At 32.2% G+C, this 13,211-nt stretch overlaps 2 protein-coding genes across 2 annotated transcripts in view; one reads left to right on the top strand and one right to left on the bottom strand.

Moving 5' to 3' along the window:
- Positions 1–590: 590 nt before the first annotated feature.
- The window catches only part of mRpS29 (mitochondrial ribosomal protein S29), a 44,987-nt gene continuing 32,366 nt past the window's right edge, over positions 591–13,211 (bottom strand). The window contains exon 4 of the mRNA XM_069053414.1: positions 591–891. The gene's annotated coding sequence lies outside the window, so the exon portion shown is untranslated. The remainder of the gene's footprint in view (positions 892–13,211) is intronic.
- On the top strand, positions 2,050–3,410 carry LOC138134812 (arginine kinase-like). The gene is made up of 3 exons (XM_069053338.1): positions 2,050–2,351; positions 2,408–3,064; positions 3,114–3,410. The coding sequence occupies exons 1-3, from the start codon at positions 2,138–2,140 to the stop codon at positions 3,356–3,358; spliced, it is 1,116 nt and encodes a 371-aa protein (XP_068909439.1). The 5' UTR covers positions 2,050–2,137; the 3' UTR covers positions 3,359–3,410.

Genomic DNA, 13,211 nt, shown 5'->3' with positions numbered 1-13,211 from the left:
ATTCAATAGAACTCTGAACGAATTTGAACATATAGAACCATTTAATAGACCACTATTTCCTAAATAACAAAGCTCCAAAAAAATCTTTGCAATGATTAAAATTTTAAATCAATTCATTTTACCTAAATTTGTAAATAACCCAAGTTTTAAAAAATTACACAGTATTATATATAGTGGAGCTCTAACAATTATCAGATTAAATGGTTCAAAAGAAATTAACCAGACAAATAATATAAAAGCTAAAGAATTACCAAAATGGGAAAGAAGACTAAATAAAGATTTAGGTAGAATAACTTAATATTTAAAGGGTATAAATTCTAATCATCTAAATAATTGTATTCAATCGATTTTAAATAAAAACAGAATACATTGTTTAAAATACAACGAATACAATGAAACATTAATAGAAATTAAAGACACTTTATTACAAAAATTGAATATTTATTCTAAACGATTAAAAAGATTAAAAATAATAAACAACGAAAATTTGAAAACAAACTATTTAGAAATAATGAGAAGTTCTTTTACAAACATTTAACAGATAATAAAATTCAAATTAATAATGGTATACCAAATATAAATGAAATTAAAGAATTCTGGTCGAACATATGGTCAAATGAAGTTCAATTTAATAACCAGGCAAAATGGATTCCTCATTTAGAAAATGAGATACCAGATAGTAATAATCAACATCATATTCAAATTAGCCTTCAAAATTTATTAAGAAATATTAACAGTTCACATAATTGGAAATCTCCTGGAGGTGAACAAATTCATAACTTTTGGTTAAAAAAATTTACTTCTATTCATAAATACTTACTTGATCACTTTAACAGATTTATTAGGGAACCTAACACATTTCCAGAGTTTTTGGCACATGGTATAACATACCTGAAACCAAAAGATTCCCATACTAAAAAAAATCCATCAAAATATAGGCCAATCACATGTTTGCCTACAATTTATAAAATTATGACATATACTTAATGAAGAACAAAAAGGTTGTGTTAAGGGGTCTTTTGGTTGTAAAGAACAACAATTACAAATTATATTTTGATCGTACAGTTTTAACTGACATTCATATTCAGCAGAATTAAAGGAGATGCTGAAAATTTCTACCATTCATTTCGAGACATAGTTGTGCACGCCGCAGTAAGTTTAATTTAGAGGCCCTGACTATTTCAGGTGTAATTGTTCCAAAAGCTTCTTGTAATCTGTTTCGAGGATCCTCCTCGTTATGAATGGGTCGGTTGTAAACAATGTTTTTTACATGCCCCATAAGAAAAAATCTAGAGGGTAATTTTGAGATTAGGTTAAAGATGACATTGACAGCATTTAAAAAAATTATGATCGATCTTCTAGTCACTGTCCCTTCTTGTTCCCACCCCTTTTTTACTTGTAGATCAGGACTTTTATTTAGCCCATAATAGTAGCAACCCTTCTTATGGACTACCCCTCTTCTAATTTGGAAAGCATCAAAACTTTGTCTTGTTCTGTCAGTCGAGGCCATTTTGACTTTTCAAAAGTTTAAATGTCAGAGTTGATTAATTACAACCCTGATTTAATACAGCGAAAAATAGGTGTACGCGAAAGTTTTGAAAGCAAGTGTCTCTCAAAATTGCTTTGTGATCAGGAGAAGGTCGGTCAGGGAAACGATCAGAGAAAACTCTTGCTGCCTCCCTAGCGTTTCGCCCGCATTCTCCAAAGATAATAATCAACATCTCCACACAATCGGCAGCTGAATACATCTTGGCAAAGTTTTACAAAACGATTTCAGATCTTGAGAAAACACAATGACAAAAAAAGCAGTGGCCCATTTGATTATAAAAAGTTTCGCGCGCGTCGGTAATATTCGATTGCGTAGCGACCAATTAAGTCCTCGATGGTATTCTTGTTTGATTGGTCAATTTCCGCAATGTCTTTTCTCGCTTATTTTGAGAGTAAAAAAAATATAGTTTTTAATTTACATTTCAGCGTAATCCCACGAATTTGCCAGTCTTCTGTGGGGCGTCAGTCCTGCCACACCCGATATTATGTAGAAATAATACTAACAAAATCTAGTGATTTAACGTACGTCAATTTGATTGTTCTAAATGTCAGTGTAATAAAAATTGTAGTATATTTACGCATCCATACAATGGCAAAAGCAAAATGTCACAATTGTGAGACGAAATGTGGCAAAGATAAAATGAATCCTGAAGTTGTTAGAAAATTAGAAGACGGATTCAGGAGACTCTTAACTTCGAATTCGCAATCACTTTTAAAAAAATATTTGACGCAAGCTGTATATGACAAATTGAAAGCGAAAAAAACTTCTTTTGGATCAACACTGTTAGACTGTATCCAGTCGGGTAGGGATGTTTGTTTGATTTTTTAGCATAGGGTGTTAATTCTTACCTAAAAATAGGAATGGAAAATCCAGACTCGCACATAGGCATATATGCTCCGGATCCTGAAGCTTATACTACCTTTGCCGATATATTTGATCCTATAATTGACGAATATCACGGAGGATTTAAGAAAACAGATCATCATCCTGCTACCAACTGGGGAGATCTTAATTCCATCGGAAACGTAGACCCTGACGACAACATGGTAATTTCTACTAGAGTCAGATGTGGACGATCGTTAAATGGGTACCCGTTCAATCCTCGCTTGACAGAATCACAGTACAAGGAGATGGAAAAGAAGGTTTCTGGAACTTTAATGTCTTTGACTGGTGAACTACAAGGAAAGTATTACCCTTTGACGGGAATGTCTAAAAGAGACCAGCAGCAACTAATCGAAGACCACTTCCTGTTCAAAGAAGGTGACAGATTCTTGCAAGCTGCCAATGCCTGTCGATTTTGGCCGACCGGACGAGGAATCTTCCACAACACTAACAAGACATTCTTAGTCTGGGTGAACGAGGAAGACCACTTACGGATCATTTCTATGCAGCCGGGAGGAAACTTGGGAGAAGTTTATAAACGATTAGTGTGTGCCGTTGAAGAAATCGAGGCCAAGTTAAAATTCACCAGGAACGACCGGTTTGGGTTTTTAACTTTTTGTCCAACTAATTTAGGTATTACATCCAATCATCTGTAATCATCGTATATAAAATGCAAATTTAGGTACGACAATAAGAGCTTCGGTGCATATTCGAGTACCCAAGTTGGCAAAGGATAAAAGCAAACTGGAATCGGTCGCCGCTCAATTTAATTTACAAGTAAGGGGCACCAGCGGAGAACACACAGAGGCAGAAGATGGGATCTACGATATTTCAAACAAGAGGAGACTTGGTCTTACAGAATATGAAGCGGTTAAAGAAATGCACGACGGAGTTTGCCAAATCATTCAAATAGAGAAATCAATGTAAATTGTATGATGAACTTATCGTCACTACGTTATTGAGAATAAAAATATTAAAAAGATGTCATTTACATTTTTCCTTAAATGTGTTCCAATAGTTATTTATTTAACGAGTTCGTGTGTAATTTGGGCTTTTTTTGGCATGAGTGGGCCAGTTTAAAACTCGAGTGAAACGAGAGTTTCAAAGGTCCACGAGTGCCAAAAAAAGCGCAATTACACAAGAACGAGTTGAATACAACGTTTTTTTGTTCGACGAGCCCCCCCAAAGGCTCCAAATGGCCGAAAATCTTTAAAATTAGCTTGACGTTTCGTTTTGACAAGTTGTCAAATTCATCAAAATCCGTTCACACAGGAGAAAATTCTCAAATTCTGACAGTGTCGAACAAAAAAAATATTACCAAATGACAATTTAAGTTTGATAGTTTAATAAAACATGGTAAGGTAATTTGGGTTGCATATAATAGATATCTGAATAATGCATTTGCCGCTCCATTGTCTTGAATGAAGTACTATAACGTTTATTACTCAAACTAAAGATCCCAAACTAAAGAAGTTGTTGGTCGACTTTCAGCGACAGGCATAGACAGACAATTATAATTTAAAAAAACTTGATGATCCAGAACAGGTAGTTCCTCTTGCACAAAAAAGAACCAGACCTACGAATTATGTTCATGTCCAAATACTGTCAAAGTGAAGATAGCATCTTGCGAGTTTACAAGTTGTTTGAACATTTTCTTAGACTTCATGTTTAAATGTGTGCTTTTTATTTATTTTTTAAACAAGTTGGTACAGAAATGTGCCGAATATTTACATTAAATTTATAATTCAAAAGTTAAAGAAAAAAGTTTGAATTGTCTACGCAAAGTTAACTCGTCAAGATATAAATACATATTATATTATCAATTATCATACAGTCACAATAAATTCATAATTTGAATTTAGACATAAGTATCTTATACAATTGTGAAGCATAAATTATATAAACAAGATAATTTACATTGTGTTGTCATTATACCGTTCACGTGATTCGTTAACAACTTTTAACTGTCGCTCTTGCTTCATTATCTTTGGTATTGCTTTAAGACATTTTTATCTTATAAATTTATACAAACATTAAAATATATCTAAAATTTTATAATTATAAAAAGTTATTTGGCATATATTTCTTTTATTGATCTACTAAAAATGACTAAGCCAAAAACAGCTAAATTATAAATAAACAAGTTTACGGAGATACTTTTCGCAAACATGTTGGATATTTATAAGTTTTTGTGTTTACGGAAATTGTTCTCGTTATCTGAAGTTTAATAAAACCCTAGTAAATTGAATTCAAGCCTGCCGTTTCTTTTGGGTCATTTGTAACGTATAAAATATTGTGCTTTCATTTTATATACCTACATATATTTTACGAATGAACTTTATTGGAAAAGTGATTCATAACTAGTAATGCAACTAGAACATCTTTTACGAATGGTTGATGTGAAGTTTGAACAGAGTTCTAAAGATGTACATACATAACAATGTGACGGGTGATAGTTTCTACGAGTATAATACGGAAAAAACTGATAATTGCATATAAAAACTTTAACGTAATTTTATCTAACCAGATATGAGTGAATTAACATACTTTTTGGTTATGTAACTGTTGAGATTGTAAAAAATGATATGATGACTTAATGTAACAAAAATTATGCTATATTACTAATAATAAAGCATACCTAGTTATAAACTGGAGGTTAAACCGTTTTAAATAAAAAGTTTATTTTTATGAAGGATTTGCGTGTTGAAAATAGGTTCAACTATATTTTTAATTAAGCTTAATTTCTGCAATTTAGTAAAAGAGTTTTTAAACAAACAGTAGTTACCAAAACAAAAACAAGTAGTAAAAAATTAAAACAAAAACTCCTTCCAATGTTCGCTAAGAGTGGTAGTTTCAATTTAGTAGTTTCTCTTTTGATAAACCAATCCTGCGTTTCAGTAGAACAGTGTGGAACAAAATGATCTCTATCTAGTTACCTTTGCATTACCCTTGTAAAAATACGATGTGCCGTTCTACGAAAAAAAGGAAGGCAGCACCCCAGCCTCAAAATATACAGTCGTTGACCAAAATAAAATGGGACCAAGTAAATTTCGATTCTGTAATTCGATATTTTTGCAAAATCTATCTCTTAGGAAACAAGTGTCAAAAATTAAAAAAAAATCTGATAAGTGTCATCATTCGACGATATTAATCACTTAATATCACTATTAGATAATTACAATTACAATGCCGAACTTAACGCCAAAACAGAAAGCGGTAATCACCACAAGATTAATGGATGGGGTATCAGTACGTGCAATTGCTGCCGAATTAAACATAAATAAAAATACATATAGTATAATTCAGAATAAGTGGCATCGCGGTAGGCGTTGATTCTCTAAAGTGAGCTTTATGTTATGTCAAAAAATTTATTAAACATGTGAAACCGTCATTACTTTATTCTGAGGTTATGCGTTACATAATTTTAACATGGTTTTCACCCACAGCAGAGATAACCCCCAGACAAATAATACACTTTTCATAAATGAAACAAGGAAATTACAAATACTATAACAAGAAAATAAACACAAAACGATTCCAATGATAATATCAAGGCCAAATAAAAGCGAAGGTTACCAACAGCATCGAAACCAGGGTATTATTAGCAAGGGTCTTGCTGCCAACGTAAAGTTGAATTTCCAAAGCCTACCGCGATGCCACTTATTCTGAATTATAATATCGCGTGTTCAAATGAAATCCTGGGCTGAGTAGGCGTTGGAAAAATTAAACCGTCTAGAACAGTGTAAAGTTTGAATTTCCCGCCGTTTGACACGAATGACATTTGTTTATGTTTAATCGCAACATAATTAAACATGTTTGTTTTCAGCAAAGGGTGCCCTTAGATATTTGCTTCGAGAATAGGAATCGCTACGTTATTCTATTTTTGATGTAAAACATTGCAAAGAAAGAAAAAAAAGAAAAAAATTTTGGCTCTAAATTTTAGGTTAGCTGTCAACATGCTCCAATTAATCTACGCTTTAAAAAAGCACAACAATTGACGGTTTCCAACGCCTTCCCAGCCCAGGATTTCATTTGAACACTCGATATATAATCTGTTTCAAAATCAAAAATCCAGCAACACTGCATTTTACCTCGAAAATACAACCGACAACGTCGCCAACTTTTGTTATTAGTGTGTTTGCAAGTGTCAGAAAAAAGTGGGGTTATGAAAGTAAAATGATGACAGTCGTTTAGGTTGTAATTCATTGTGTTCTTTAATTCTCATTTTATCATATCACTCAAAAGTTATGATATGGAAGCTACCACGTTTTTGTATATAATAATTATTTTGTTTTACGTAAAAAGACTCAACAGTTCAATGTCAAATTTTGGCGGGAGGTTCGGCCAATCCAAAAAAATGCAACTTATTCTAGGGATTTCTTTTTTTCTGTCAACATAATTGAACAGGTGATGGATTTTTGATTTTGAAACAGATTATACAGTGCTAAAAACACAACCTAACTTTTTGTAGATCAATCGTCAAGTTAGATCAAGTTGTAATCTGAGACACATACGTCCCAGTTACACTACACATATCTTTGAATTGTGAAACTGTCTAAGGGAACACTTTGTCCTATTTTATTTTGGTGAACGACTGACTGTACACTTGTATTCAAAAAAATCGCGTACATCGGTCAAATCAAGTGAGCAATTACCGGGTGATCAAGAAGGACTGTTTAAGTTGGTAATACAATTAAGAAAATTTTTTAATTGGTTTATTTATAACACTGCAACTCGATATTGTTTTGTTGGTTTATTTGACAAATATCTGATATAGGTATAGTATTAACAACGACAAGCCACCAACAACCGGAAGTTACTCCTGTTCTACGATTTAAAATACGATCCAGTGTTACCAACTTAAACAGTCCTTCTTGATCACCCCGTATTATAGGTTTTTGCATCGTTTAAAAACGGACTTTCTCTGTCATTTTGACAAAAGTTAGAAGACAGGTTATGTTTTAATTTTTAGATAATTTTATTTGAATATTACATTAATATTTGGTCGTGGCGCCATTTGCATTTATAACCGCATTTAGTCTACGTGGCATGGACTGCACTAAATTCCCACTTTTCTTGTTCAGAAACTTTTGATATTGGCATTTTTTAATAAATTAAGTGTCACAGTATGACGTTAATAGACGGCAGAACAACAAAATTACGCAGGCAAATAATAGGCGTACTATGGCGGGCAAAAAATTTTGTCCGTCAATTTCTCTCTTCAAAAAAAAAATAAAATTGTAAACCATACTTTATTGTCATGATTAGCGTCTTGATTATGATTGGTATTTTTTGGGTGGTAAATTTCAAAACTCGAAATTATTTTGTCATTTTCTACTACACACGTTTACCTCAGGTTATCTATGTGTGACTGCTCCAATTTTGTTCATTCATATCGGATTTTTGGAATATCTGAGCTTTCAACAGTTTAAATTGATTGTCAGAATAACAATATGCATGTCAAAATGACAAGAATCGAAAGTGGGGTCACGGTTCCTAAAGGTTTATTTACACTTTATATGAATGTCAAGATAGTGACGGCTAAAATTTTTTGGCCGCCATAGTACGCGATTTTTTTGAATACAACAGTACATCAAAATTCCAAATGTGATTTATTGCGAAGGGATGAGATCGAAAATACGCCTTAATAATGAAAGTGTTTTCTTGCATGGTATACATTTTAATCGTTTTTTATGGTTAATTTCAAAATTATAGAGTAGGTACTATTTTTTGGCCGTCACTTTCTTGACATTCAAGTAAAGTGTAAATAAACCTTTAGGAATCGTAACCCCACTTTCGATTCTTGTCATTTTGACAATCAATTTAAACTGTTTGAAGCTCAGATATTCCAAAAATCTAACATGAATAAACAAAATTAGAGCAGTCGTACATAGATAACCTGAGGTAAATGTTCTGTGTAGTAGAAATGACAAAATAATTTTGAGTTTTGAAATTTACTACCCAAAAAATAACGTTCATAATCAAGACGGTAATCATGATGACAATAAAGTACGGATTACAAATTTTTTTTTTTGAATTGACAGACAATGACGGCCAAAATTTTTTGGCCGGCATAGTACACATAATTTTCTACAGTGTGAAATGCACTTACATTTTATGTCAATGATCAATGTCAGTTCTGACAAACAAAATGCCTAATCTAACCGAAAACGCGAAAGGGTGGCTACAATACAACATCGCAAAGAGCACCGTGCAGAGTATAAAACAGACAATATTATGGTGTTCTAGGTAAAATACTAAAATATCAGCGACATATGTTGTCAAACTTACCTAACCCATATAAAAAAATATGACGCTGAAATTTCAAGACAATTTTGAGATTAACTATACATTTCAATTCAATAAATTGTAATACAGTAGCCGTCCGGTTATCCGGAATCGGTTATACGAAATTCGATTATCGAAACAGAGTTAAAAATCGATTTCGCCGTATTATCCGAATAGATTTCGACTTGCCGCCGCATAATCCAAAATTGCACGTGTTCCTTTCTTATTCTTTCTTAGAAATAATAAAAATTTGTTTTGTTTTGATCTCCGAGTCATACGTCGAGGCGTTGCTAAAAATTAATAATAAACTGGAAAAGCGTAAATGAAAAGTTGTGACAAATGTCCAGAAACTGGAAGCAATTAAGGGTCTCGATAAGGAGACTTGTTAAAAAAATGTGCAGCAGATTATGGCGTAAGAATGAAGGCTCTTGAAAAATCTCTTGCATATGTGGAACAACAGCCCAATGCAACTGTAAGTGATGTTTTACTGATTAAAATGTGGAAAGACATTGCGGCCAGGAATAGAGGCAATATGTTGAAACAAACACTTATTAATTCGTTTTGCTAATAACTACCTACCAAATATAAGTTGCTAATAAAACATTTCTAACAATTATGTTGTTAATTTACTTTGTATTTATTTGATTTAAATTTTAAAGCCATAATAATGGAACATGTGGAAGATCCAAGTGAAGAAGAGATAGAGTATTGTACGCCGGACGCCGCCTGAAATTCAAGACAAAGCGCACGACGTTTCGCTTAATTTGCTACCGGAAAAATCAAGAGGTAAATACCAGGGCCGCGTTGCACAATCATTTTATTAGTAATAATATTAGTCTTGTAACTTGTAACTAGTAAAATTATGTTGCACAATCTCATCTCTAGTAATTTCAAGTTACAAGTTGTAAAATGAAAAATATTAGTGTATTTTACACTGATTTTACTTGTAGCTGTTGCACAATAGCAGACACAAATCAATTAATATATTAGTCTTGTAGTTTTTAATGTCAAATTTTCACAAGCAAAACGTCGCTAATAAATATTGATATCCGAATTTACAAGTTGAAACAATTTTATTCAAAATGATAGATGACTTATTCTATGAATCAAGCAGTGAAGATGAAGCATTTCCAAATCGAATAAGGTAGCATAGGGGTAAAATTTTTCCCCCTCGAATTAATTTTTCATTTGAGTTACAGGATTCAACATAATAGTTGAAGAAGTGGGGCTATTAGCTACTACTGCTAGACAATAATTATGTACCTACATATAGCTCTTCACTGGTTAGGAATGGTAGCCAATATCACACCATTTCTGATAGGCATGGGGTGAAAAAATAACAGTACCCATGTCGTGTTATAAAAAAAAGTTGTTAAAATGTAGTGAATAGAACTTTATTTAATGTGTTGTGTCATGGGCAGAAAATATTCAAGAGGAAATTAGAAAGTTTTATTGAATTGCTAATTTTCTTCACGATGTGGGGTTGTAGATGATATTACATATTTTATTTATACATAATAGTTTTATTTTAAAATATTAAAAATTTCTTCCAAATCGGGTGATTGGGGAATTGTCCCGAGAACTGATGCAGCATTTTATTTATTTTTTTTTGGTTAAAATGCATAATAACAACTTGCGTTGGTCATCGCGTTTACCCCCATTTATAATTTTGGTTTGTGATTTATGGAAATAACAAATTAAATTACAAAAATTTCAAGTGACAGGCGCAACATTAGATTGTGACAAGTAAAAATAAATCAAAGCTGACTACACTAGTAATTTCATTTTTTTTTTTTTCTAATAAAATTTAGCAGAATTTACAACTGTAACTAAAATAATTGTGCAACACAATCTATTGGTACTAATAACTAATAACTTGTAACTTGTAAATTCTTAAATATTGTGCAACGGGCCCCTGCTTCAGTATATAATTATTGCAGTCATGTTGTGTTTGTGTAGGAAGGAAAGTAATGTGTAAACCTTGGCGGTACAGTGATTTTTCCAGGCTGAAAGAAGAAATGTACAGGCGAGCTTTAGCGAGCCTGGACACTTCTTGAAGGTCTACAATATACTATTTCCGTTGACCGCTTGTTAATTTCAATATTAATGAATTATTTTGTCTAAAATATTTTTCATTAATCAACGATTTTTGCGATTTTACCGTTTTGATGATATTTTGATGTATAAACAACCTCGAACATGCATTGTTTGCACTTACCAAGCAGCAGGTAGTGCAGCAGGGTTTTCTATATTTTATAGCTCCATAACTGCACAATTATAGTATAAATCAATTCACTTTTGTAATGACGAACTAGAGTTACTACATTTAGCAACTTTTGTCTTGTGAACACATCTTTTTACCGCGAATTTGGGCTTTTAAAAAATTAGGTTCTGGGTCACGTCATTTGTTCTGTCAAAACTGGTCCAATTCAAAGTATAGTGAAACTAAATGTGTTTAATTATTTTGAAGAAAAAAGCAAAGTTGCACTACACAATACGAAAAGGCAGTTGAACGTAACAATGAAATAATTTAGCATTTTGCTACTCGTCTTCGTGATGGTCGCTTGTTTTCCAAGTCCGAATCCGAATCTTCAACCAAATTAACAATATTTGTGGATATGTCATGGATGCTAAAGTCCCCCATAAGCCTTGTTCTTGTCCTTCATTTAAAATTCTATACATACTTCTGGGACTGAAGCCTGTGTAGCACTTAGGAAGAGTTTTATTTTAGATTAGGATTTACCGAAAAAACAGTCGCCACTGCTTCTACAATTTTGTACTTTACATATTTACGTTTCCATTGTCTCCAAGAGTAATTTCTTTCTTAATTTTGTTGAAAGCCTTTAAAATGTGCTGCTTTGTCTGCTTGCTTATTGATTCTTTACTCCGTTTTGGAAATTCATTCATTTTGGCAGTGACAATAATATGACATTTTAAATCATTGCCAATTGTCGAATTTTCATATATTTTGTAAAAAAATTTAACAAAAAAAAAAGTTCCAGTTAGTTCGTCATTACAAAAATGAATGCATTATAAATTCAAAAAACTCCTGGACTGTCAAAATTAAATTTTAAATAAAATGTTTGTTTTGACTGTACTTGGGTATAAACATTTTCGCTAGAGTGTACCCACGTCAAAATCTAGTTACAAAATATATTTAGGTGATGTTTTCCTTTTTAATCATTGAACTAAAAATGTTTTGAACACATGAAACAAAATGCAGCAACTAAAAGAACCGGAGCAATTTAATCAAGTTTATAAAAAACACAAAGAAAAACAGACAAACTGAAAACAGGTAAAAACTAAACAATAACCTAAATTGAAAATCGCTCCCATACCTGTCTGAGTCAGATTCCGCTAAGGATATATTGGGTGGAACATCTCTAATACCGATATATTTAACAATCAGCTTAATTAGGTTTTCATTTTCACAATGCAAGATGCTGTTTCTCCACAGTTGGATTAAAATCAGAAACGTTTTTTTGTTGAAGGTATGGCTTTATAATATAATAATTTGTATGGCCCTCTTCTCTCGCGCCCCCATAGTTCGTTTTGAATTTTCTATTTTGACCTTTTCACTTAAATACTTAAATAATTTTGCAATTTATTTGACAATGTCAATTTAAACAAATGATTAGTTTGAAAAATCAAAAAATCAAAATATGAAAATATCTAGTGATTTACCCAACCTAACAACTCCAATTTTCATTTTGACAGTCCAGATGTTTTTTGAATAGACTTTACGAATTTACTTTTTCAAAAGTCGGCCTTTTTGGTTATAATTCGCATATCATATTTTTCAAAGGTAACTAGGTTTTCTTAGCAACTGTGATTTTTACCTGAAATTCAATGTGAATGGAGTTGACGTCTTCTGACACTCTTTGTGGAAAAGTGAATAGAAAGTGTTGAAAAATTTTAAAATGGCCTACCCTGAGGACAAAAAAAGGATGAAGGTATATATTTTATAAGGTCTCATCTTTATCGAAAAAGGTGAAATTGGTTTTGATTTGGCTTTAATTTGAAATTTTGTCACAAAAAAAAAGTTTGCGGTCAACGAAAATTTTTTGTAATCAACTCGTTTGTTAATGGGCGATTAATAATCACAACTATTAAAGGTACTCACTCGCTACACTCGTTCGTGCTTTAAACAGTTTCGATTATTAATCGCCTTCATTAACAAACTACTCGTAGTTTATTAAATAACTATTAATATGGTGAATTCAGGAATACAATGATTAACCTCCGTATTATCTGAACTTTCAGTTATCCGGAATGGCTTGGGTCCACATTATTGCAGGAAAATTTACATATGAAAAAATTCCAAAGCAACTAGATGATAATCATTTTGTTCCACACTGTAGTACAGTAGTGATAATTGATTAATTTAAATATGTAGGTATAAAAAAGCCTGTATTGAGTTATAGGTATAATATGATCAACAAAAAAAACATAAGCGGCGACCATGTAAAATAAAATTTCCGCAAACGTGCGT

The sequence above is a fragment of the Tenebrio molitor genome, chromosome 1, assembly GCF_963966145.1.
Source record: "Tenebrio molitor chromosome 1, icTenMoli1.1, whole genome shotgun sequence".
In the NCBI taxonomy this organism is placed as follows: Eukaryota; Metazoa; Arthropoda; class Insecta; order Coleoptera; family Tenebrionidae; genus Tenebrio; species Tenebrio molitor.
This window is presented reverse-complemented; position numbering and strand designations above follow the sequence as displayed.